This window comes from Orycteropus afer, unplaced genomic scaffold (assembly GCF_000298275.1).
Source record: "Orycteropus afer afer isolate SDZICR_OR568_19922 unplaced genomic scaffold, OryAfe1.0 scaffold00365, whole genome shotgun sequence".
Classification (NCBI taxonomy): Eukaryota; Metazoa; Chordata; class Mammalia; order Tubulidentata; family Orycteropodidae; genus Orycteropus; species Orycteropus afer.
Window position 1 is genome coordinate 263,355 of NW_006921952.1, and position 22,265 is coordinate 285,619.

General features: G+C 44.3%; 1 protein-coding gene across 1 annotated transcript in view; it reads right to left on the reverse strand.

The window, feature by feature from the left end:
* NUP205 (nucleoporin 205) overlaps positions 1–22,265 on the reverse strand; it is a 107,073-nt gene that overhangs the window by 10,868 nt on the left and 73,940 nt on the right. Inside the window, exons 23-35 of the mRNA XM_007952916.1 lie at positions 18,978–19,125; positions 18,236–18,307; positions 17,714–17,871; positions 16,675–16,755; positions 15,532–15,723; positions 13,097–13,364; positions 12,912–13,010; positions 11,640–11,788; positions 10,507–10,698; positions 9,616–9,737; positions 8,148–8,286; positions 6,418–6,544; positions 1,757–1,833 (exon numbers count right to left, since the gene is read on the reverse strand). Coding sequence (XP_007951107.1) covers positions 1,757–1,833; positions 6,418–6,544; positions 8,148–8,286; positions 9,616–9,737; positions 10,507–10,698; positions 11,640–11,788; positions 12,912–13,010; positions 13,097–13,364; positions 15,532–15,723; positions 16,675–16,755; positions 17,714–17,871; positions 18,236–18,307; positions 18,978–19,125 — 1,824 coding nt within the window. The remainder of the gene's footprint in view (positions 1–1,756; positions 1,834–6,417; positions 6,545–8,147; positions 8,287–9,615; positions 9,738–10,506; positions 10,699–11,639; positions 11,789–12,911; positions 13,011–13,096; positions 13,365–15,531; positions 15,724–16,674; positions 16,756–17,713; positions 17,872–18,235; positions 18,308–18,977; positions 19,126–22,265) is intronic.

Consider the following 22,265-nt stretch of genomic DNA (forward strand, 5'->3'; position numbering starts at 1 on the left):
GGGTCTCAGAGGGAAGGGTCAAGCCATCCAGCTGAAATTGGCCACACAGTCAGTGGGTAGGACCCATGTCTTTTTGCTCTGTGACCTGGACAAGGCAGTTAACTTTCCTAAGCCTCTATGTTCATGTTTCTAAAGTGGTGACAACAATTCTTACAAGGTTGCTGCCCAGATTACCTGAAACACTGTATTCAAAGTACACAGCACAGTGTCTGTACATGAGTGGGCATGAAAAACATGTATCTTAAAACCTGGTGACATCATGTGCGTGTGCATACAAAATCTCACTAATGTCAGCTGGAAGAAGAAGTCAGGATAAAGCAAAATATGTCAAGGAGACAATATCAATTTATTTTGCCAAAATGGTTATAAATGTAAAACTATTGTGTGTAACAAACGCATTGTCTTTAAGTTATTCCAACTTACAGTGACCCTATGGAAAAGTGGAGCTGCCACACAGGCTTTCCAAGGCTGTAAATCTTTTTTGTGTGTGTGTGTGTGATTTGGGTGAAGATTTACAGAGGAAATTCACTTTCCATACAGCAGTTCACATACACTTTGTCTCATGACATTGACCACAGTTTACCACAATGCAACAGCTCCCCTCCCACTTCCTCCCAATAATTACCTCTTCCCTGTGTCCATCCCTCCATGCCCTCCTGTCCCCTGAGCTGTCTCCCTGTGCATAAGCAGCCCTTCTTTCTCCCATGATTGTTCTCTCCAAGGAGTGTATCTACCTCAGGTAAATGTTCAACTCATGTCCAAGGCTTCTAATCTTTACAGGGGAAAAAACAAACAAACAAAAAAAAACTATTGTGTGTTTGTTACTCTTATAGATAAACAGACACATGGACACATTGCCAGAGTTCACCTTACGAAAGATCCACCAAAAAGGTCTCTATTTTCCTCCAATGAAAAAAGTTAGGAGACTGAAAAGCTCGGGGTGCTAGGGTCTTGTTGGTAAGTATGCACCCTGTCTGGAGAGCTGTTGGCAGCATGACTCAGAATGCAGCATGTGGACTTAGGGCCACTGGCGCCCACCTGTGCTATTTAATCATTAGTTTAAAAAGCAAGCAAATGAAAGCAGAAACAACTACGAACACCAGGGGAAACAAAATTTTGCACAGAAAAAAAATCACGGTACAGCCCACAGCCCAATCAAAAGGACATTTATAGATACAATAATGCAATACTAAATATTACCCTAACCAACATTCAGAAATAACTGCATTGAGAATTTTGGGGTGAGGTGGGGTGGCATGTGGAATTACACACCGTGTGATAGTAGGAAAGGAGTAAGGAGATCTACTTTCTCATCCTCCTTCAGGGAGACTCAACAGACCATTGCTACAACTGAAAAACCAAGAAGTAGCAACATGAACATGTAGAGACATCAAAGAATCCATTAAAAACACTGAACCAGAGGCTCAACTATGAGAAGCAGAGGGGGAGGCTGGGCCAAGTGTACTGTTGTATAATACAGTAAGCCTGACAGAAACACTCGACTCCAGACGACGAACCTGCAGGACATGGTGGTGACTAAACCGTATTTTCAGGTGGTGATCTTAATCTGTATTAAATATGCTGAGGGAAAGCACAGATCACAGAACAGGCGGAGGCAGATGTACCTCTGGGTCTGGAGATACTGCAATCGTATTGACTGTCAATACGATACGCGTATCTCTCAGCGAGTTCGCACAAAGAACATTTCCCGGAGAAGGTTGCTAAGCCAGACTCTCGAAGAAATAAGAATACTTACCTGGAATCGTCCAATATGTCCCTGTAATTCCATTAAAGATCCTTCATTTACATCAACGTCAAGTTCACTTACTATACCTATAAAATGGAGAACACTTTTAAGCGTGGCTTTACTACCATCAACAAGATAAAAGCACTGACCACATGGAAGAGCAATCCTAATACTTTACATTCTTCATGTGACAAACAGGCAGATTGTGCCATGAAGGAGTTTTTTTTAAAAAAATTTGTGATTTGGGTGAAAGCATACAGACCAAATTCATTTTCCATACAGCAGTTCATACACATTTTGTTTCGTGACATTGACTGTAATTCCCCACAGTATAACAGCTCTCTTCCCACTTCCTCCTTGTAGTTACCTCTTCCCTGTGTCCTTCTTTCCTATGCATTCCTGCCCCCTGAGCTCTCCTTGTGCAAACACTGCCCTCCAAGGAGGAGTTCTGAAAAATGAACTTACAATCAACCCAAGTGCCTTACAGATATTAACACCATCATGTGCTCATTCATATGCAACCAAAAGTCCATGTCGAATTAATGATTTTTAAAAGTATTGTTTTTAAGTTTTCAAGAAAGAAATAAGTTACATTTATGACCATAAAAATTAAAACTTTCTAAATACACCAGTAAGTTACTTTCCCATGGAAAACACAAAGGACAAAACTAGATTTCCTTTTCCTTCCAACCCCTCTAGGCAGCATGGGATTTGATCCCTCCCCTTGGACACACTACAGTTCGCCAGAAAAACGTTTCCATGCTGCTTCTGGCTTGAAGCCATTACTAAATTCCTAAGCCAGGCTGATCAACTTACAGTACGTCGACTTCCTTGATTTCTACTGAGAGGTGAACGATGTGCCCAAGGTCACATGGAGAATTAACATGACAACCGTCCCCCTGCAGACCCCAAGGACTGTGTCTCATCTGACTGGAACAGAGGCAAGCATCACACCCAGCCCACAGTGTGCAGGTGAAACGGTTACTCCGAGTCGTGGACGTGCATTTACCAACCCCCGGTTGCCATCTCCTTCCTGAGCTTCTGACACTGGGCTTGACTTCTGTCTGGTGGCATGGGAGAGCTCTTCAGAGCAGAGGCACTGAGAGGCACCGGCTTCTCCCTTGCTCTGTTCTGCCAGCGTGGCCTGGACAGAGGCCGTTCTCCAGCCCACACTTCTCAGCCCTGAGAAACTCTATTCCAGTGAAAACAAGCGAGCCCCCTGGCAAAGACATCAGACTAGGCCCTGCTCCTCAGACCCACCAGATCCACTCCAAGCAAGCCCCTGGGTCTTCTCACCACTGGGCTGTTTCTCTGCCCCATGACTGCAGTCACGCTGGAGGGAACTCACTGGGCCTGTCCCAGTCACACTAACTTTCCGTGTGTTTTCACAATCCCTTTGACTCACTTCGACTCACTTCCAAGCACATATTCCATCACACATGACCCAGAACCCTGTCCTCTGCCTCATTCTAGATCGGGCCGCACATATTCCATCACACATGACCCAGGACCCTGTCCTCTGCCTCATTCTAGCTCGGCCACCACATGACCTCAGCCCCACCTGGCCCATGCTGGCTTGTCTGCTCACTTGGGCGGCAGTTCTCAAGTAGATCCAGCCCTTCACCTCCTCTGGATCTTGTGCCCAGGATTACTTTCTCTCTTGGCATATTGGAATCTGCCCTGGGAGCTCCTAAGAACAAGCTCAGGCTCCCAGACCCCAACTGGCACTACACTCTGCCCTACTAAACTCCCCTCCTCCCAGCCTAGAGGACGCAGGCAAGGAAAAATGTTGGGGGGGGAGAGGCCCAGGGCTAGCCTCAGACCTCTCTGAGGCAACACAAATAGGTCTCACTTACTTCGGACAAGTTACCAGGAGCAACCAAACCCAAGAGAAGGACATCATATTTCCAAAAGCAGAGGGTCAGCAAAAAGGAAGACCCTCATCAAGATGGACCGACACACTGGCTGCAACAATGGGCTCAAAGAGCAATCACTGAGAGGCTGGCACAGGACCAGGCACCGCTGCCTTCTGTTAAACATGGGGGTGGCCGTGAACTGGTGCTGGCTCAGTGGCCCTGCCAACAATGTCACCCAGAGGTTAAGTTTACTGGCTCAGAAGTCAGACTGCCGGACGTCCATGCCACCAGGACTATCAGAGCGACCCTGGACAAGTCTGCCGCTATAAAATGGGACCAATAACAATTCTGACCTCCCAAGACTTTGTCAGTATCAATGAGCATGTGAAATATTTTAAAGCTGTGCCTAGTACATTGTGGTAGGTAAGGTTATGCATCAACTTGGCTCAGCCTGGTTTTGAGTGACTGGGCACCTGGATATAGTGATTCCCTATGATGAGACAGGTAATCAACTCCATGGTAGAATCTACTGGAACAGCTGAGTAGCTGCCTTAGGGATGTGATCTGCTTCCAATATATAAAGAGAAGCATGGATAAAGGTCTCTGGAGTTTGGGGCACACTTGGTCCCAGCATTCATTCTGGATGAGCCACGGATGAGGCCCTGAAACTACAGCCTGAGATAATCTTTAAACCTTAAACCAAAAATATGCCCTGAAGTCTTCTCTAAACCAGATAGTAGTTTAGTGTAACTACTAAGAAAAAAAAGTCCACCTTGAGTATTGTGCTCTTTTAAGAACTAACTATACATGATCTAAACGACCATAGTAACTTGGAAGGTCAGAGAGGAACCTTGGGGCAGTGACTTGATGTTAATGAGGAAGGAATGACTCAGAAGAACAGGCAAAAATGGCAGCACAGCCTGAATTATCATCACTAAACCGTCATGTGGGAGCTCTGGTAGCATAGTGGCTAAGGCACTTGACTGCTAACCAGAAGGCTGGCGGTTCAAACCCACCAGCCATTCCCCGGAAGGAAGATGGGGCAATCTACTTCCGTAGTGATACTACCTTGGAAACCCAAGACGGCACATAACAACAACAACAACAAACCGTCATGTAGATACCGTCCAGGTAGCGTGTGCTTTGCTGTGAAGCTTTTCAGCAAAAACAAAATAAATCAATACCATGTGGGGACAAAAACCATCAAGGCAACCTTCAGACATTCTTCATTGTGGACTCAGGGAACATAATGCAGTTTTCCTTGTGGAGGAGAACCTCAACACAAACTAAAAATACGAAGAGACAAATCAACAGAAAGAACCTAGGAAGGGTGATGCCGTGGGGAAGAAAGAGCTGTGACTTCCTGTAAAGTAAGCCACCGAGGCTCCTATGATTGCAGGACGGAAGGTAAATGCTCTAAAACCAGACGCAACAGAATCTAAGGGAAAGGGCAAGTGGCGAGAACTCTTCAGCTTTCCTATCCGGTGAGATAACCGATTGTCTCAAATGTACATGCGGAGGAAAAACTAAACTACAAAGTAAAATCTGTAACAACCAATGCATCGTAAGTGCTTTCAGGGTCTTCTCTCTGCATCTCAGGATCTGTTAAAGACTCATCTCTCTCGTATTCTTACAGTGAGGAAACACACGGAATTCAGCAACTCTGCCAGTGTCTCTTTAGGGAGATTTTTAGTCTATTATAAATCTATGTAAAATCAACTACCTAAATTTTAAAACAGCACGGTAATCTTATCTTCACAAAGCTGCCTCTCTGTGCCTCCCGTGGGGGCTCGTGCACAACGACGTCCAGCGACGGGAGAATAAACGTGAACACTGGCATTATGGAGAGCAGGATTTTGAGCGTTTCCTCATTTTTCTCTTGAACATCTCAGTATTTTTATAGTGACCATTTATCATTCTTGTAAATATAAACTTATTTCTTTCAAAAACAAAAACGTCATGTTCATTCCATTAGTGATACTGATTTCAAATAAACCGTACCCAGCCTCAAAGTGAGGAAACCTCATTCTGTGTCTCCCTGGGGCCACAGGAAGCACACAGCTGCTGGTGTGAAGCCTGCTGTCCGAGCCCACCAGTCGCTCAGTGGGAGAAAGACGTGGCAGTCTGCTTCATGAAGATTACTACCTGAAAAACCTTATAGGACACTTCCACTCTGTCCCACAGGGTCTCTATGCATTGAAATTGACTTGACAGCAACAGGTTTGGTTTTCTGTAAGTATAAGGAGCTCTAGTGTTGCAGTAGTTAAAGTATTCAGCTGCTAACCAAAAAGGCCACTAGTACAAACCCAAAAGCCACTCTGTAGGCAAAAGATGTGTCAGTCTACTTCCATAAAGATTACAGCCTTGGAAACTCATGGGGCAGGTCTACTCTGTCCTACAGGGTCGCTATGAGTCAGAATCAACTCCATAGCAGTGGGTTTGGTTTGGGCTTTGCTTCTGTAAAGATGAGGGGCTCTGGTGGCGTAGTGCCTAAGGCATTGGACTGCTAATCAGAAGGCTGGTGGTTCAAAACCCACCAGCCACCCCTTGGAAGGAAGTTTGGGCAATCTACTTCCATAGTGATATCGCTTCTGAAACCCAAGGAGGGGTCGCTATGAGTTGCATCCGACTTGACGGCAGTGAGGTTTTTTTTCTATAAAGATGACAGCCTTGGAAACCCCATGGGGCAATTCTACTCTGCCCGGTAGGGTCACTACACATTAAAATCAACTAAACGGCAACAGGTTTGGATTTCTGGTCAGTGTATATTAGTCTACAAAAAATACCAGATGTCTTTTCCACATGATAACTCACCAGGCAGTGCCGCCTTGCTGATAATTCCTGTCAGCAGAGCCAACTCCTGCAGAGACCCCGCACTCACGTCCTGACAGCGCAGGATTGCTTGGATGGTGTCGGAATGGGAAATGAGAAACTGCAACACCTAAGCCACAGGAACAGGGGGAGATGGTGAGAAACAGGGGCAACAGTAAGAGACTCAATGACAAATTTATAATTCACCTTCTCAGTAACAACGCTGAAATAAGTCATTCAGTGTAATGAAGAGTAAGAGGCAAGTGCCTTCTGTACTTACATAATTTACTTCTTCAAAACGCCAGCGTTTAACTAGAATTCACTAAGAAGCTGGGGATAAGGGTCATTTCCAAGCTTATAAGAACACCCACAGACTATGTAACCTGGTGTCACCATATGAAGACTATCCTTTAACCCACTTAGCTTCCTTTACTGTTTGTCCACAAAGAATGAGAAGAGAATTTAAAATGAGTATGCAGAAAAATGACTTTCTGAATTCAGGAAGTTGCTCTATGTAAAGTGAAAACCACATAAAACATTGTCTCGTTCTTCTAAGATGGTGAACTCACGGGAGCTGCACACCCTCATCTCCAGATTCTGCCCTTTCCAAGTGGCATCTTACAAATGAACCACCACGCAGCCTTCTGTGATCATGCGCATATTTGACCATCTCTTCAACTAGGTTCTACATGCCTTAGAGGCAGAGACAATGACAAACCAAGCAGAGACCCGGAATCACGTGCCCTTTTTGTTTTTTATCACGGACTCCTGGCCTCAGCCCGTAATTTCTGGACCTGGACTCAGGAATCTGTTTACTTTCTGTTTTTGTTTTAGGAAGTTCTTCGGGTGATTCTGAAACAGCCAATACATGATTAGTCTTAGAAGACCAATGTCTTACATCACAATGTCCCAGTTCCTCTGAAGAATCTAAATTTCAATAAAGGAGAAAACAGGAAAGTCCCTGAGGTTTAAAGAAGTGACTTAAGGGGCACCTCTGGAGGGCGCAGGACCCACCTACACTAATGCATCTCAAGTAAGGCGACAAGTTAGGAACAGCAGCATTCCACCTCTGTGAGGTAAGAATGAGGGTGAAGGCAGGGAAAGCAGACAACTGACCATAAATCCAAGTGTCTGGGGACACAGACACAGCTCTGAGGGCCACAAAGTGTAACAGAAAATCATAACAAAAGATGAGCCTAACTAATCCATAAAAGCCTATGGTATATTATTAGTTTAAAGACACAAAGAAACATACAATATATTTTTTTAAGGTTTCACGAAAAAGCAATGAAAATAAAACGAACTAGGATCTAAAGAAAAGTCACTTATTTCTCTAAATGTGGCAAATAAATAAATAAACCTATCTTTTGCATTTTCTGCAGGACTGAGCACTGTATAATGCCCTCTGAATGAATACTGATGGGATTAAATGTCAGAAGCCAATCACTTCCCACCCAGTCATTATTTCTTCTTACAAAACAAAGTGACATCTCTCGCTTCCCATCTCACTGGTCGGTTCATTTGCTACAGCACTTCATTCAAACAAGAGTACAGAGCAGGCCGACTGGCTTACAAAGCAAGCGCAAGGGGCCTCTGTGCCCTTGGCCTTCCTGTACCCAGCTGTGCCTCTAACAGCAAGGTTAAGGTGAGGTCGCCGAGGCCTTCTGTGGCTAAGCTTCCGTTTGTGGAAAGGAGCGGTGCACTTGAGGATCTCCAAGCCAGGGAGCGCTTACCTGTGAGGCTGCCTGCAGGTGTTGGACCATACTCGACGTGAGGATGACCTGGCACAGCTGCAGCGCAGGAAGGAGGATCTGCCGGTACCGATCCGCTGGGGTGGGGATGAACACCGGGGGGTCTCTCATGCCAAACATGCTGGATTCATTGCAACCGACGGAGAGAGCAACATTCCCAGAGTTAGGGGGACACACTATCGGCTTGTTACCATCTACAGGGCAACCCACTCACAGCCCAGCTGCTCATGAGTGCTCTACACCCTGGCGTCCATTAACATGTTTAAAGACAGGCGTTTCTGCCTAAATTTACAACTTCACCAGTAAGAGCAGAATTATCTGGATTTTGAAAATGTCATTAAAGTAGTCTGTGTAATTTGAAAAGACAATGTTCAAAACTTTTCAAAGAGAGTCACTCTACTTGACATGCTCCCCTAGGCCACAGAGACTGTGGGTGAGAAAGAGATGCTATTTTTCCTAAACTTCCCTCTCCTATATGTATGCCCAAGAAACAGCTCTGTGTCCATTATAAAAAAGAAAACAAGATTTAAAATAAAAAATAGTGGAAGTTAGGCTGTAACTTCAGTCAACCTTTAGGACTGTCTCAGAGCACTGTATTAATAGTGTGATTTCTTATAACGTTTACATTTAAATTTGTGTCGATTTATATAGTAAACAAAGTGAGCAGCTACCTGTTGAGAAGGGAAGGAAACAGGGGGAGGATGGGGGAGGATGGGGGAGGATGCGGCCCCACGGCCCCAGGTGGGTAATTAACTTGACTTTCTTCACCTCCAGTGAAAATGGAATAATAATTCCCATGCTTCGACTTTAGAAATACCAACGTTTTTCTCCTCAGGCAGTAAAAGCTCTATAGGTAAGCCTGGAACATTCAATCTGACAATGCAGCCCTTGACTATCAGTCAATCAACCCCAATGCTATTTCTTCTTGCTAAGAGGAGATGTTGAACAGAGCTGCAGCCACACAGGAAAAAACGCCATATCCAGACAACTGAGGAATCTGCTAGAAAGCCTGAAATCTGAGAATCCCACTGGAGGAGAATTTCACAGGAGCAAGCAGTTGAGAAAAAGATAAAAAAAAGTACGAACTCTGAAATTCTAACTGTGGTCCTCAGGACTGGAAATGCACAAGAAATCACCATATATTGTAAAGGGCCCTTTCACTGACTAGTGGCAGCAGCATCAAACAAGACGAATACGGGAGACACACGTTTACTGACACAATTCCTCTCCTGTTTCCCCGGTATCACTACGCTAAGATGGAAAGTAGTAGTCCCCACCCACTTCTACCCTTATTATAACTCCCACCTACCAACGGCAGAGGCATCACAACAAACGCACACCAAGAGCAGAAAGAACTGTCCCCGCAGAATGTTGAATATGATGTTCAGAACCTCTTCCTCAGGAATCCTTCCTGGGGGCTTCGCAGAAGCAAGCCTTCGTGGACACTTACCCCTGAGGGTCCATTTCTGGGCGCATGTCGTAAACTTGGCACTGGGCAAGCTGCACGATGACCCCGGCCCGCAGCAGCTCCAAAGCGCCCTGCTGTATCTTAGCCACTCTGGTGAGGAACGCCTAGGAAGTTACAGAAAGTCACTGAAGTGGCTGAAATCACAGCCAAGGGCTGACGCACCAACAAGACTCTCTCATCCTCACGTTTCTGATCTTCCAGTCCCACTGAGATGTGAGCTGGCTGAGAGGGGACACGCTACACCTCCCTTCCATGGAGTTCCCACGAGGACCACACAGCACAGCTCATCCGCTGCCTGCACATGGTGCCTTGTGTGACTCCGCCCTCAATGAAACGCTTGCCGAGTAAACAAATTAAGGTAGGAAAAAAGAGTGAACCCGAGACTCTAGTGCTTCTAGGGCTGCGACACGAGTGACGTTTAACCAGGAGCAGAAAAATTAACACAGATCTGGAGGAAGGGAAACAACACGTGATAGGCTGTACTAAAAACCTTGTGTTTAGAACAGAAACAGCACATTTACATTAGCACATCCCCTAGGCCACTCCTGTGCTCCCGGCTCTCCTCAGTGAGCAATGGAGTCCGACTGCTGGTAACAGCAATGGAGGGAGGGAGGGGGCAGCAGCCTCATCATCAACCAACCCTCACGAGCACATCAACCTGGTGTGGGCACACTCAGAATGTATTCCCACCACATGTCGCCATACCTGTTATGTGCCGTCGAGTTGGACCTGACTCATAGTGATCCCTCCTTGGGTTTCCTAATACCCTTTAAACATGATTACAGTTTATGTGACAGAAAGAAGTATGTGAAATGAATCACTAGCCCCAGAGCGGGCCCTGTGCTCGCACTGGGAACAGCCACGCAGCCTTACCATCTTGGACTCGTAAGTGTAAAGGGCTTTGAGAAGAGGCGGCTGTGGGGTGAGCAGGCTCTGCAAGGTCCGGTCGTCATCCACCAAGCTGTCCACGAGCACCTTCAAGTAGCCGCTGTTGGAAAGATACAGGAGCCACTGCTGCTGCTTATCCACAGAGACAATCCGGTCCAGGAGCGCCAAGGCCAGCATCTGAAGGCAGAGGACACCGCGCCCCCAAGTTCATGGGGACAAGGACTCAGATCAACCACGGCAACTGCGTTTACCTGGAAACATTCTCAATTTGTCTAAGGAGAAGGGAAACTGTCGCTTACAGTCAAACTGCCTCACTTTTTTTTTCTGAAAAACTATGCTTCCAGAATCTCGACTTATTAACAAAAGTAAAACTTCCAGGTAAAGTGACACTTCTGAAGCACGACCCTAGCGCATTACAACAGGGCATTCAATGTTTGAACAGAATCTAGACATTATTTGCTGTAAAAAAAAAGAGGAATTTTTAAAAATAGATTATTTTTTCCTAACTGCCAAGCTTTACAAGCCCTTTACCTAAAACCTAGGAATCATAGAAAAATATGTTTAAAAAAATAATCTGATGAACAGTTAATCCATTTTGGTCTCTCTCCTTCTGGTCTTTTTTCTACATAAAAAATACTTTTTCTTTTTTAATATAATTGAGTGTTTGTTATATAGTTTATTTTTTACCGTTTTTTAAAATCTCATTTCACTAAAAGATTTTCAGAAACAAGATATAAGTGAGTACACACCAGCCCATGACCGTATTTTAAAGAAACAAAAATGGAAACTGTTGTCAGAAAGCATTTGGGCAGAGACAGTGGGGTCAGCACCACGGCTACCTCCAGCCTGGCGTTCTCTTCAGCGGAGCGCTAGCAAGCAGCACCCCTGCTCTTTTCCATCAGTCTAAGGTTTACCCCAAAGTGAGCATAAATAAAACTCTGCGGGCAAGCTCTGAACTAGTGAACATTCTGCACAGAATTAAAACACCAGTGCCACATCATAGAAGACTTCCCATAACACAACGCGGAAAATAGTCCTCAGCACACAGCATCCACGACCCAAAGCTGACTCGGCCTACACCGCAGGAAGCCAAGTCCACACTCCTCCCCAGCCTTTACCCTGCCAATCTCATGGCCGTCGCAGGCGTCCCGACACACCACCTCCATGAGTGCGGCACCGTAGCTCTCGATGATGCCGATATTTTCTCGCTGTAACTTACTAAACACATCTTCAGGGGCTGTCAGCCTCTCCCACATGCTTTTCTTGGCTAAAAGAGTTTAAAAGAGAAAAAAGTAAAACACCCCAATGAAAAAGAGGTTTACTAACTGAGTCATTACCCCTCATTCACAATGAAAAAATGCTAACTATAGTTTAGGGAATAGCGTTTCTCAAGATTTTAAATATGTATCTTTTGACCAAGAAATCTGGAACTCATCCATAGACTATCTTACATTAGTGCAAAAAGATTTTGTACACCAGTGACGTGAGTCTGAAGTGGTAAAGCCTTTTCAAAAGGCTATTTGGTAGAATCTATTAAAATGAAAAAGGAGCTCTGGTGGCGTACTGGGTAAGGTATCTGGCTGCTAACCAGGTCAACGGTTCAAACCTACCAGCTGCTGTGTGGGAGGAAGATGAGGCAATCTACTTCTGAAAAGATTTACTGCCTTGGAAACCCAATAGAGGTCGCTGTGAGTTGGAATAGACTGGATGCAGTGGGTTTGGTTGTTTATTTTATTAAAATGAAAATGTACAACTCCTTCTTGTGGAAATTCTGCCATGAAGCATCCTTCTTGAGAAATACTCATAGGCATATAAAAGAGTTTGATACAGCTTTGCTTGTGCTAGTGCAAAATGGGGAACAATTTACATGCCTATCAAAGAGGAGAATGTTTCAGTAACTGCTACATCCACACTATGGAATGCCAAAGCCATTAGCAGAATCAACTAAACGTGGCCCTGTGATGTGCAGCAAAGGGAAGAGAGATGGGGAACTGGAGGCAAAGCAGGGGTCACGGAAGTATAGAAAGCAAAGGGATTACTGGAGGGGTTTTTGTGGTTGGTTGGTTTGTAGTACTCATGCACCATTCCCCCAGATTTAAAGCGGTAATCTTTGTGGAAGCAGACTGCCCCATCTTTCTCCTGCACAGCGGCTGGTGGGTTCAAACTGCTGACCTTTCTGTTAGCAGCTGAGCGCTTAACCACTGTACCACCAGGGCTCCTTTAAAATATTAAACATTTTTCTGAGACTTTAAATGCTTTCATGGTCATCTATAGCACTTACTTCTTTATTCACCACAGTTGCCATTAGCAAAAATAGGGAGCAATGACTGTTTGATTCGAAGTAATCAACCTCTAAAACCAGAGTCGACCGGAAACCATGCCCACCCTACCTGTTTCTAAGGTATCTGGTTCATCCGGTCTCTGGGCAACCTGTAAGTAATAGAGCAGAGAGCCATACAGGTGAGTCCTCACACGCTGGAATCCACCACCTAGGGAAGGAAAGTAGGGAAACCCTTTCTAATCAGAGTTAAAACCAACAGAGAAATTGTGATTTAGAGAATGCAGGTGAAAGAACCTGTCTTCAAAATGAAGTCTAACAGCTTCTTCAGTATGATGTGAAGTGAGGAATCTCCAATGGAAGCAAAGCCCACCACGGGGCTCTCCACAGGAGGCGGCGAGGCGAGAGATGCATCAAGCAGAAACACCGAGTGGACCTCACGGGACCCTAAGACCAGCGGCTGCTTCTGTTCTGTGCGGACAGCCTGGCTGAGGTGGGCAGTCAGGGTGAACACGACGCCTGCCACTACAGGCATTAACTCCTGGGCTGCTTCGTCATCCAGTATCTTAGAGCAGAACAGAAAACGAGGGTTAGGACTCTGCTTTCAGCTACAATCGTTAGCAAGCTTCACATGCATTTAGCTTTCAACTTCTGTAAGAATGAAAACAGGACTGTACTGTTCAAAGGGAAAAGCTTATACATGTAGAGAAATCTAAATATGATGCTGGGTAACAGGGGTTCCCAACCAGAAGGACTACGATCCGAATTCCTAGGGAGGCTTCTTTGAGGTCGTTGAGACGGCCGACTGCTAGAGATGCCCACGCAGCAGGGTGCAGGATGGATGTCCACATGTACTTCTAAAAATCTGCCTAGTTCTTCTGACAAATGCTATGGTTGGCAGGGATTACTGTGCATTCATCCTTTCTCAAGAAAGGTCTTTTGAAAAAAAATAAAGTAATAATAATAATTTGTGTTTTCAGTGATGATTTACACAGCAAATGAGGTTCACTTTCGACAGTTCCTCCACGACTTGCTCAGTGACATGAGTCACATTTTTTGCGTGTCACCATCCTTTGCCTGTGCTCTGCTTGTCCCAGTCCTAGCGCTCGTTTCCCTGCCCCCTATCTTCTCATCTTTGCTACAGAGTCACTGTTGACCTTTGGTCTCATGCCGGTTGTTTAATGGAGCACCGCACTCACAGGTGACCTCAGGGGATAGTTTCAGTTCAAGGTTTAAAGACAATCTCAAGGCAACTCTTTCAGAAAGTCTTCCTGTCTCAGCTGCCCCAGTGAAGCTGGGCTTGTTAAGAATGTGAGTTCTACTCCAACACCTCAATAACAAAAAGACAAACAATCCAATTAAAAAATGGGCAGAAGACATGAACAGACACTTCACCAAGGAGGATATTCAAGCGGCCAACAAACATATGAAGAAATGCTCACGATCATTAGCTATTAGAGAGATGCAAATCAAAACAACAATGAGATACCATCTTGCTCCAGCACTAGTAGCAAAGTTCAACAAGACAGAAAATAACAAATGCTGGCGAGGTTGTGGAGAGATTGGGACTCTCATACACTGCTGGTGGGACTGTAAAATGGTACAACCATTGTGGAAAGCAGTATGGCGATTCCTTCAAAAGTTGGAGATACAAATACCATTTGACCCAGCCATCCCATTACTAGGTATATACCCTAAAGAAGTGAGAGCCATAACAAGAACAGATATATGCACGCCGATGTTCATCGCAGCACTATTTACAATAGCCAAAACTTGGAAACAACCTAGATGTCCAACAACTGAGGAATGGATAACCAAACTTTGGTACATTCACACAATGGAATACTATGCAACGCTAAAGAATAATGTAGAATCTGCAGAACACCGCATAACGTGGATGAACTTGGAGGACATTATGCTGAGCGAAATAAGTCAGTCACAAAAGGACAAATATTGTATTAGTCCGTTATTGTAAAAGTTAAGGAAATGTTTATATATTGGAGGACATTTTCTTTGTTGGTTACCAGGGGTGGGAGGGAAGGGGAGGGAATGCTGTTAGATAGATAGAGATAAATATTGATTTGGGTGAAGAGAAGGGCAATGTACCAAATGTGAGTGACCAATATGGCAGCATTGAGGATGAGAAAGACAGAGAGAGTTACATGGGCAGTACAAACAACAAATATGAACCCCTTTGTAAATACAATACTGAGTTGTTAATGAAAGCAAATATGGGTATAGGGACGGATAGATGGGTGAACAAGCTAAACAATTATGTATGTCTAAATGGAGAGTGTATCCAAGATCATATACAGGGTTGGCAGAAAATGGGCCTCTCGAAGAGTATGAAGGGATGGACACTGGGAGGAGGTAACTATGGGGAGGAAGTGGGAGGGGAGCTGCTGCATTGTAAATTTTGGTCAATGACATGAGACAAAGTATATGTGAACTGCTGTATGAAAAGTGAATTTACTCTGTAAATCTTCACCCAAATCCTAATAAAAAAAAAAAAAGAAGTTTGAAAAAAAAAAGAATGTGAGTTCTGCTCTGTTTGTCTCCTGTTCCATCAGCGTCCATCAGGCAGCCCTGATCAAAATGGTTGGTAATGTCGGCCAGGCACCACCCAGTTCTTCTCAAGACAAAGTCTTTACACGGGCCCCCCATGACCCTAATGCGTATATGCTATAGGGACGTCTGCTCAGCAGTATGACACAATGCAGCCAGCCCATCACCTTATCATGCACGTCTTGTAAGATGTCACGGATGATCAGTTGCCGGTCCTCTGTCTGAATGAGGTCCTGGGGACAGGCCGTCAGGATAATCTCCACCAGCTGCCGCCACGACTCTAGCGCATGCCGCTTTGCGTGAAGACACTGCAGGAGTTTGTTCCTTTCCACCACATACTGGAGGATGGTGCTGATCTCCTAAAGCCGCGGAAACAGATACCACAAGGTGAACGAGCCAGCAAATAACGTCTCACCGTTATCAACAAGTTCCAATAGTTAAAACTCAGACAACATCCATAGGAGACTTTGGAAACCTACCACATGCACATTGGACAACAAATAACTTTTCATATTATATCAACGGCCAATCCACTGCTGTTGAGTCAATTCCAACTCATAGTGACCCTGTAGGACACAGTAGAAGTGCCCCATAGGGATTCCAAGGCTGCAAATCTTTACAAAGCAGACTGCCACAACTTTGTCCTGGGGAACAGCTGCTGGGCTAGAACCGCCCAAGTTTTAGTTAACAGCCAAGCACTTAACCAATATGCTACCAGGGCTCCTCATATAGCGGGCCAGTACTATGAAAAAATGTTTGTAAGGATGCATGTACGTCTGTACGTGTGTGTGTGTGCACGCATGCATGTGCTGAAGGCAGGAGGGGAGGGGGAGTGTGGGTGGAGATGAGCTTTTTAATCTCATCTTCTTGCTCCTTACAACTGCCTGCTTATACTTATCCAGGAGCACTGGAATAGTCCAAAACCCAAGTTCAATGGCAGTTTCCTGACTTGTCTTTTATTTCTCTGCCTCCTGCTCTGGCCCAGCCACATGCATGACCTGTAACTCCTCACTTGGGATGATATGACAAGTGGTTCTCTCCTCCCTCTCTGAGAGGGTGTACTTGACACCTAATACACAAATCCTGACCCAGACTGGCCAAAGAGATGTGGTTTCTTTTGGCATACCAGGTATTAACTTCAGTTCAGTTTCTAAAAACTACACAGTCGAGAGTGAAAGATCCCATTACATCTTCCTTTTTAAGGACCTCACTGATTTATGAACAAGTCAATGTACTGCTTGTCCTCCAGCAGCACCTGCAGTAGTCCCAGTAGTTATGGGTCAGGCTAGCACATGCTCGGCAGGGCTTACCTCCATCAGCAGAGGCCTCTGTCCTATGGCTGCCATTCCCTGAAGGGCATTGACCTCGGCTACAAGAACTCTGTGGAGCAGCTATATAGTTGGAAAAAGAGAAAAACAGCCCATTTCAGGCTCAGGCACAGGTAGAGCAGCACCACCCAGCAATGGTGTTAAAATGCCCCAGAGGGAAAAGTTACACATACTCTTATAGCCAATCTAAGACTGGCAGTCCAGTGTACAGTCAAAAACGGGAAGTACCCTTATGCCCAGGCCTCTGTGGCAGGCAAGTTAATGCAAGTACTCTGTGGATCTTCTTCCTACTCTTGAGGACACTCCATTTACCAGGTAAACCCACCTACTGCCATCATCGAGTCAACTCCCATCCATAACAATTCTATGAGGACAGAGTACAACTGCCCCACAGGGTTTCCAAGGCTGTAAATCTCAACAGAAGCAGATTGCCTCATCTTTCTCTTGTGGAGCAAATGGTGGGTTTGAACTGCCAACCTTCAGTTTGCAGCCGAATGCTTTAACTACTATGCCACCAATCCAAAAACTAAAACAAACACACTGCTATCAAGTCAATTCCAGCTCACAGCAACCCCCAATGGGTTTCTAAGGCTGTAAATCTTTATGGAAGCAGACTGTCTCGTCTTCTTTCTGCGAAGCAGCTGGGGGGTTCAAACCACCAACGCCTTACCCTCTACACCACCAGAATTCCTTACTACACCACCAGAGCTCCTTATTTACCAGGCAGATAATCAGTTACCATCCCTCCAAAGTTCTAGGTGGGTAGGATTACCACTAAGAAGTGGTAACAGAAACCTTGCAATGAACTAAAGCTAATCTATTAAATTTTTTCCCAGCTGTTAGAAAATGAAAGCCACAGTTGACCAAGGCAATAATCGGTATCTCTATCTAGAATAACAACTGTGTGGCTGTGTGCCTTCTGGTCACAGTCGACTAAGGCAGTAATCGGTGTCTCTATCTGGGATAATAACTGTGTGGCTGTGTGCCTTCTGGTGACTCAAAGTCTGAACCAGACCCTCACCTTCACATTGCAGACTGTCTGTCCCCGTAAATTCTTGTGTTCACAATTCGCAATAACTTGTTCCACCTGGGCCCGATCAAAGAAATCCAGCTGCAGAGGCTCAGGGATCTCCTGACTGAAGTCAACTGAGTCCAAAATACTGAGAATTTTTCGACGGACTAGAAAATAATCGACAAGCCAATTTTACTTAGGGCACTGAAGAAAAGAGCAAACTCTTACACCCAGGCTCACGCTCTGTGACAGTGTTACGTTAAAGCAGGGCAGTCATCCAGGAAGGGAAGACTGTGCCCAACTTTAAATCCGATTTCATCTCTAATACACCAATGTGCAAATTTTTTTCCTATCCTATTATCCTTGTTAAAAAAATAAAATAAAAACGAGGGTGGGACAGGAATGACAATCTTTCACATAGCTGTTCTACACGAGCAGGACATGGAGACCTAGGCCCAGTAATTACCTTCAAGTTTTAAAGGTAACTTGACATCTATAAAATAAAGGGGTTACCAATGTCAAGGGCTTCACCTTTCGTAGCAGCGTCAAAGTGAAGGAACCCAGAGATAGACCTGTTTTCATCCTCTATTCCTCCTTCACCATCTGTCAGAGCATGAAAAGTAAAAGATGAGGGGCTGCAATGAATGCCAGACACCAAAATGTATATGAATTGCGGAAGAGAAAACCAATTTGCTCTGTAAACTTTCACCCAAATCACAATTAAAAAAAAAAAAAACAGGAAAAATAACAACATATTCTTTTAAGAATAATGTTGATTTGGAAATAATAACCATTAGACACTTCATTTCTATGTTGGTGTCTCTAGGTCAGAGTCCTCTGCAGATGGATAACAGGAATGCAAAGATCGATGAGGACTCCTGCCAACATCCACCCGCATCTTTCTGAATGTGGCATCCATTCAGAACTGTAATCAGAACTCAGAAAGAAGCAAGGCCCAGTCACAGTGAGATCACTGAGAAAGCTGGGGCTTAATCAGCATGATTCATATTGACATAGCTTGGGTCATGCTGGCTCAGTGTGACAAACGCCCTGGAACATCTCGTGCATATGACTGTAATATAATGTGCATGCTCAAAACAAGAACAATCAGGAGATGACGTATTTTAGTACTTTTAAGGGAAAAACTTCTGAAGGCAGAAAGAACTGCTCTGGCCTATAATCACGTACTAAGTACAAGACGTGGATCTGTCCTTGCACTCACATGGGCCAGCCAGCTGCCCAATAAAGCAGAAGCCAAGAGTCCCGTGATCACCTGAGTATGGCTTCACTGGCATGTCATCCAGCAACAAGTGCAGGAGCCTCTGGGTATGTGACCGCTGACGATTCAGAGAAGTCACCCTGAGCTCTATTGAGGCAGTCTTCATGAGCCAGGACATCTGGTTCAGCATAGATATTTCATACTCTGGAAGTTAAATGCATTAAGTTCAGCTCCCCAGAGCAATAATACAAAATCAGAACAGACCAAATATTCCCTAACTATGGCATTTTCCCATCAAATTTAGTCAATGATTTATGAAACGTGGCAACACAGTAATTTATCACTATAAACTCACAAAACAGCAAAAAAGATACCAATGAAAAGTAAGAAAGACGAGCTAAAGCAAGAAAGACAGACATTTTCGTTACCAGAACAACTTCCCCCAGATCCTGCACAGACCTGCAAATCTGCTAGATTTCAGCGCAAATACAGAACTTGGTACTTGAGAAAAGTGAGTAATTCTCAAATACATCAACTTGTGAAAATGCATGAAGGGAAATTAAAAAAAAACTTATTTAGATAATTTATACATTTTGAGACAAAGACATTTGGTTTAACATATACTTAGGGTTGGGAATAACTGACAGGAGTTTTTTAATGTAAAATTATTCTAATATGCCTGGCTTTCAAGTTCTACATTGTGACAGTAGAAACATAATATTCACCAAATAGACTAATATCAATACTACTACTAATAACACCAGCCACTCCTCGGAAGGAAGGTTAGGCAATCCTACTTCCGTAGTGATACTGCCTCGGAAACCCAAGGAGGGGCCGCTATGAGTTGGGGCTGACTCAATGGCACATAACAACAACAACTAATAACACATGCAAAGAGTAAGACTATTTTCTTAAAAAACAGATACCATAATAGGTAAGGTATTAGTTTGTTTTTCCTTTTTTTTTAAATTGTGCTTTAGGTGAAAGTTTACAGAGCAGAGTTTGTTTTACATTCCACATTTCATGTACATTTAGTTTCACTCCCCTATTACCATCCCCAACCCCAACCCAGTCTCCTCCCCCTCCCTGTGCAGTAACTACGTGTCCCTCATTGTTATGCCTCCTGTGTGTCCTGCATTTCCTTGTTGGCATTTTGTCCCTCTGGTGCCTCATGGTCCATTGCTCCAAGGGATGCATTCCACAGAGTGTGTAGGTGTATCACCATGGGCTGAGTGGTCTGCGTGTACATCTTGTTTACTATTGGGCTAAGAGCCAAGCCCTGGGAGTGAGTTTTATCCAGGCCCAGAATGTATCCCAGGGCCAGAGCATTGGGGGTCTTATCAGACTCCATCTGACCAGTAATTCTGGTCATTATTGAGTTTTTGGATTTTGTTCCACGTTTTTCCTCCCACTCTACCCAGGATCTCCGGATTGACCCTTTCCTGAGTGGTTGGCATTGGTAGCCGGGCACCACCTGGTTCTTCTGGTCTCGAGGGCCATCATGTCTTAGGGCTGATTGCTTCCAAATGCCCTTGTTCTTTTTCCCTCTTCTTCACTTCCGATGATAGAAGACCAATAGCTGCATCTTAGATGGCCACTTGAAAGCTTTTAAGACCCCGGTCCCTACTCACCAATGCAGAATGAGGAACAAGACTTTTATACATTTTGTTGTGCCACGTGAGTCTGATGTCCCCCAGTACTATGGTCCTGAGTCGGTAGATCCATTGGATCTCTTTCCCACAGTCTCTGCCGTCTGTGAGGGATTAATCTATGTCTGTCTTCTGTTGTTTCTGTAAGGATTGCAGGTATTTTTTATCACTGGTATCTGTGCAAGATTACCTCCACTGAATCTATCCTTGGTCTAGAGTATACTCCTATTCACTGACGCCCATCTGATCTTCTCAGATGTTTATGTGTTTATCTGCAGCCTGGTGTTTGGTGTTAATGGTAGTGCAGTATTGTGGGCACACTGGTTGGCCTTAGTGTCTGTTGTCTATATCTTATGCACATAATTCGGTGTCCTCCCTTTTCCTAATGTCCTCCACACACTGACGTGGGTAAGGGGAGGGATGGTATAGAAAGAGTCTGTGACCACCAAGATAACATTAGGTATTAGTTTTTCTTCTTAATTAGTTAAGGTCTAAAAGAGGACTGCTAAAAACTTATTATAAACTAAATCTCAGCACTAAAAATAAAATGCACATTATGAAAATGAGGTGAAAAACTTTTGCCATTAGATAATTTCCAAGGGTTTCATACCATCACCCTAAAGAGTACACTGGAAGCTGACAGTTACTAGCCATAAGAACTTACAAAATCTGTGAACTTAATTTCCTAACATGAAAATGTTATAAAGTAAGCGTCTAAAAACATAATAGGCCACTGTCTGGTTATAACCAGAATTTAAAAATTATTAAAAACAATCAAAAGAAACACTGCATAACACGGATGAACTTGGAGGACATTATGCTGAGTGAAATAAGTCAACCACAGAAGAACAAATACAGTATTAGGTCATTACTGTAAAAAGTGAAGGAAAGGTTTCTATATGGAAGGAAACTTTCTTTGTTGGTTAACACCAGGGGTGGGAAGGAAGGAGCGGGAACACTGAAAATAAATACATACATACATACATACATACATACATAAAGCAGAACCCTGATAGAGCACAGCTAGCCTGCAATAATGGTATTAGCCATGTCAATCAACTGGCTACTTTTCATTTCAAAACTTGGATTGCCTTCCATATGTACACAAGAAACAAAAGTAAAACAGGGATTTTTACAGAACAATTTTCATTTGAGAATCTGCATTTGTGGAATTTTCTTACATATTCTCTTCTTCCTTCAACACAATTGTCATAGTTTATCTGTTAGCAAGAAGGTCAAAGTCCATCTTTGCCAGGCTATGTTTAAGCAACGTTGCAGTGTAGTAAATTACTTAGTATGGCTTTTCTACCCATAAGTCATTGTAAACTCAGTGGTGGAATGAGCAACTGAGGAGCTCCTGATTGTAAACGTTATTCACCTGGGTTATTTCTGTTGGGCACGGCACAACGCAATGTTATGGGAGGCTCCCTATCAGGTGCTTAGAATTCTGATGCTATGATTGGCTAGTTTGGCCACTCTGCCAAGCTCAAGGAGGCCTCCTAGAGGCAGAACTCTCTTTGACTGCTGGTTGAGGAAGACGTGCTGCCAAAAGAGACATGTGCTGCTGGGAAAGAGACTTAAGAGACACGCATTGCTGAGTGAGACACCGAGGGACCAGCACTGCTGGGAAAGAGACTGTGAGAGACTGTTGGCTGAGGGACGGTGGGCTGGGAGAGAGGCTGAGCATTTTTCC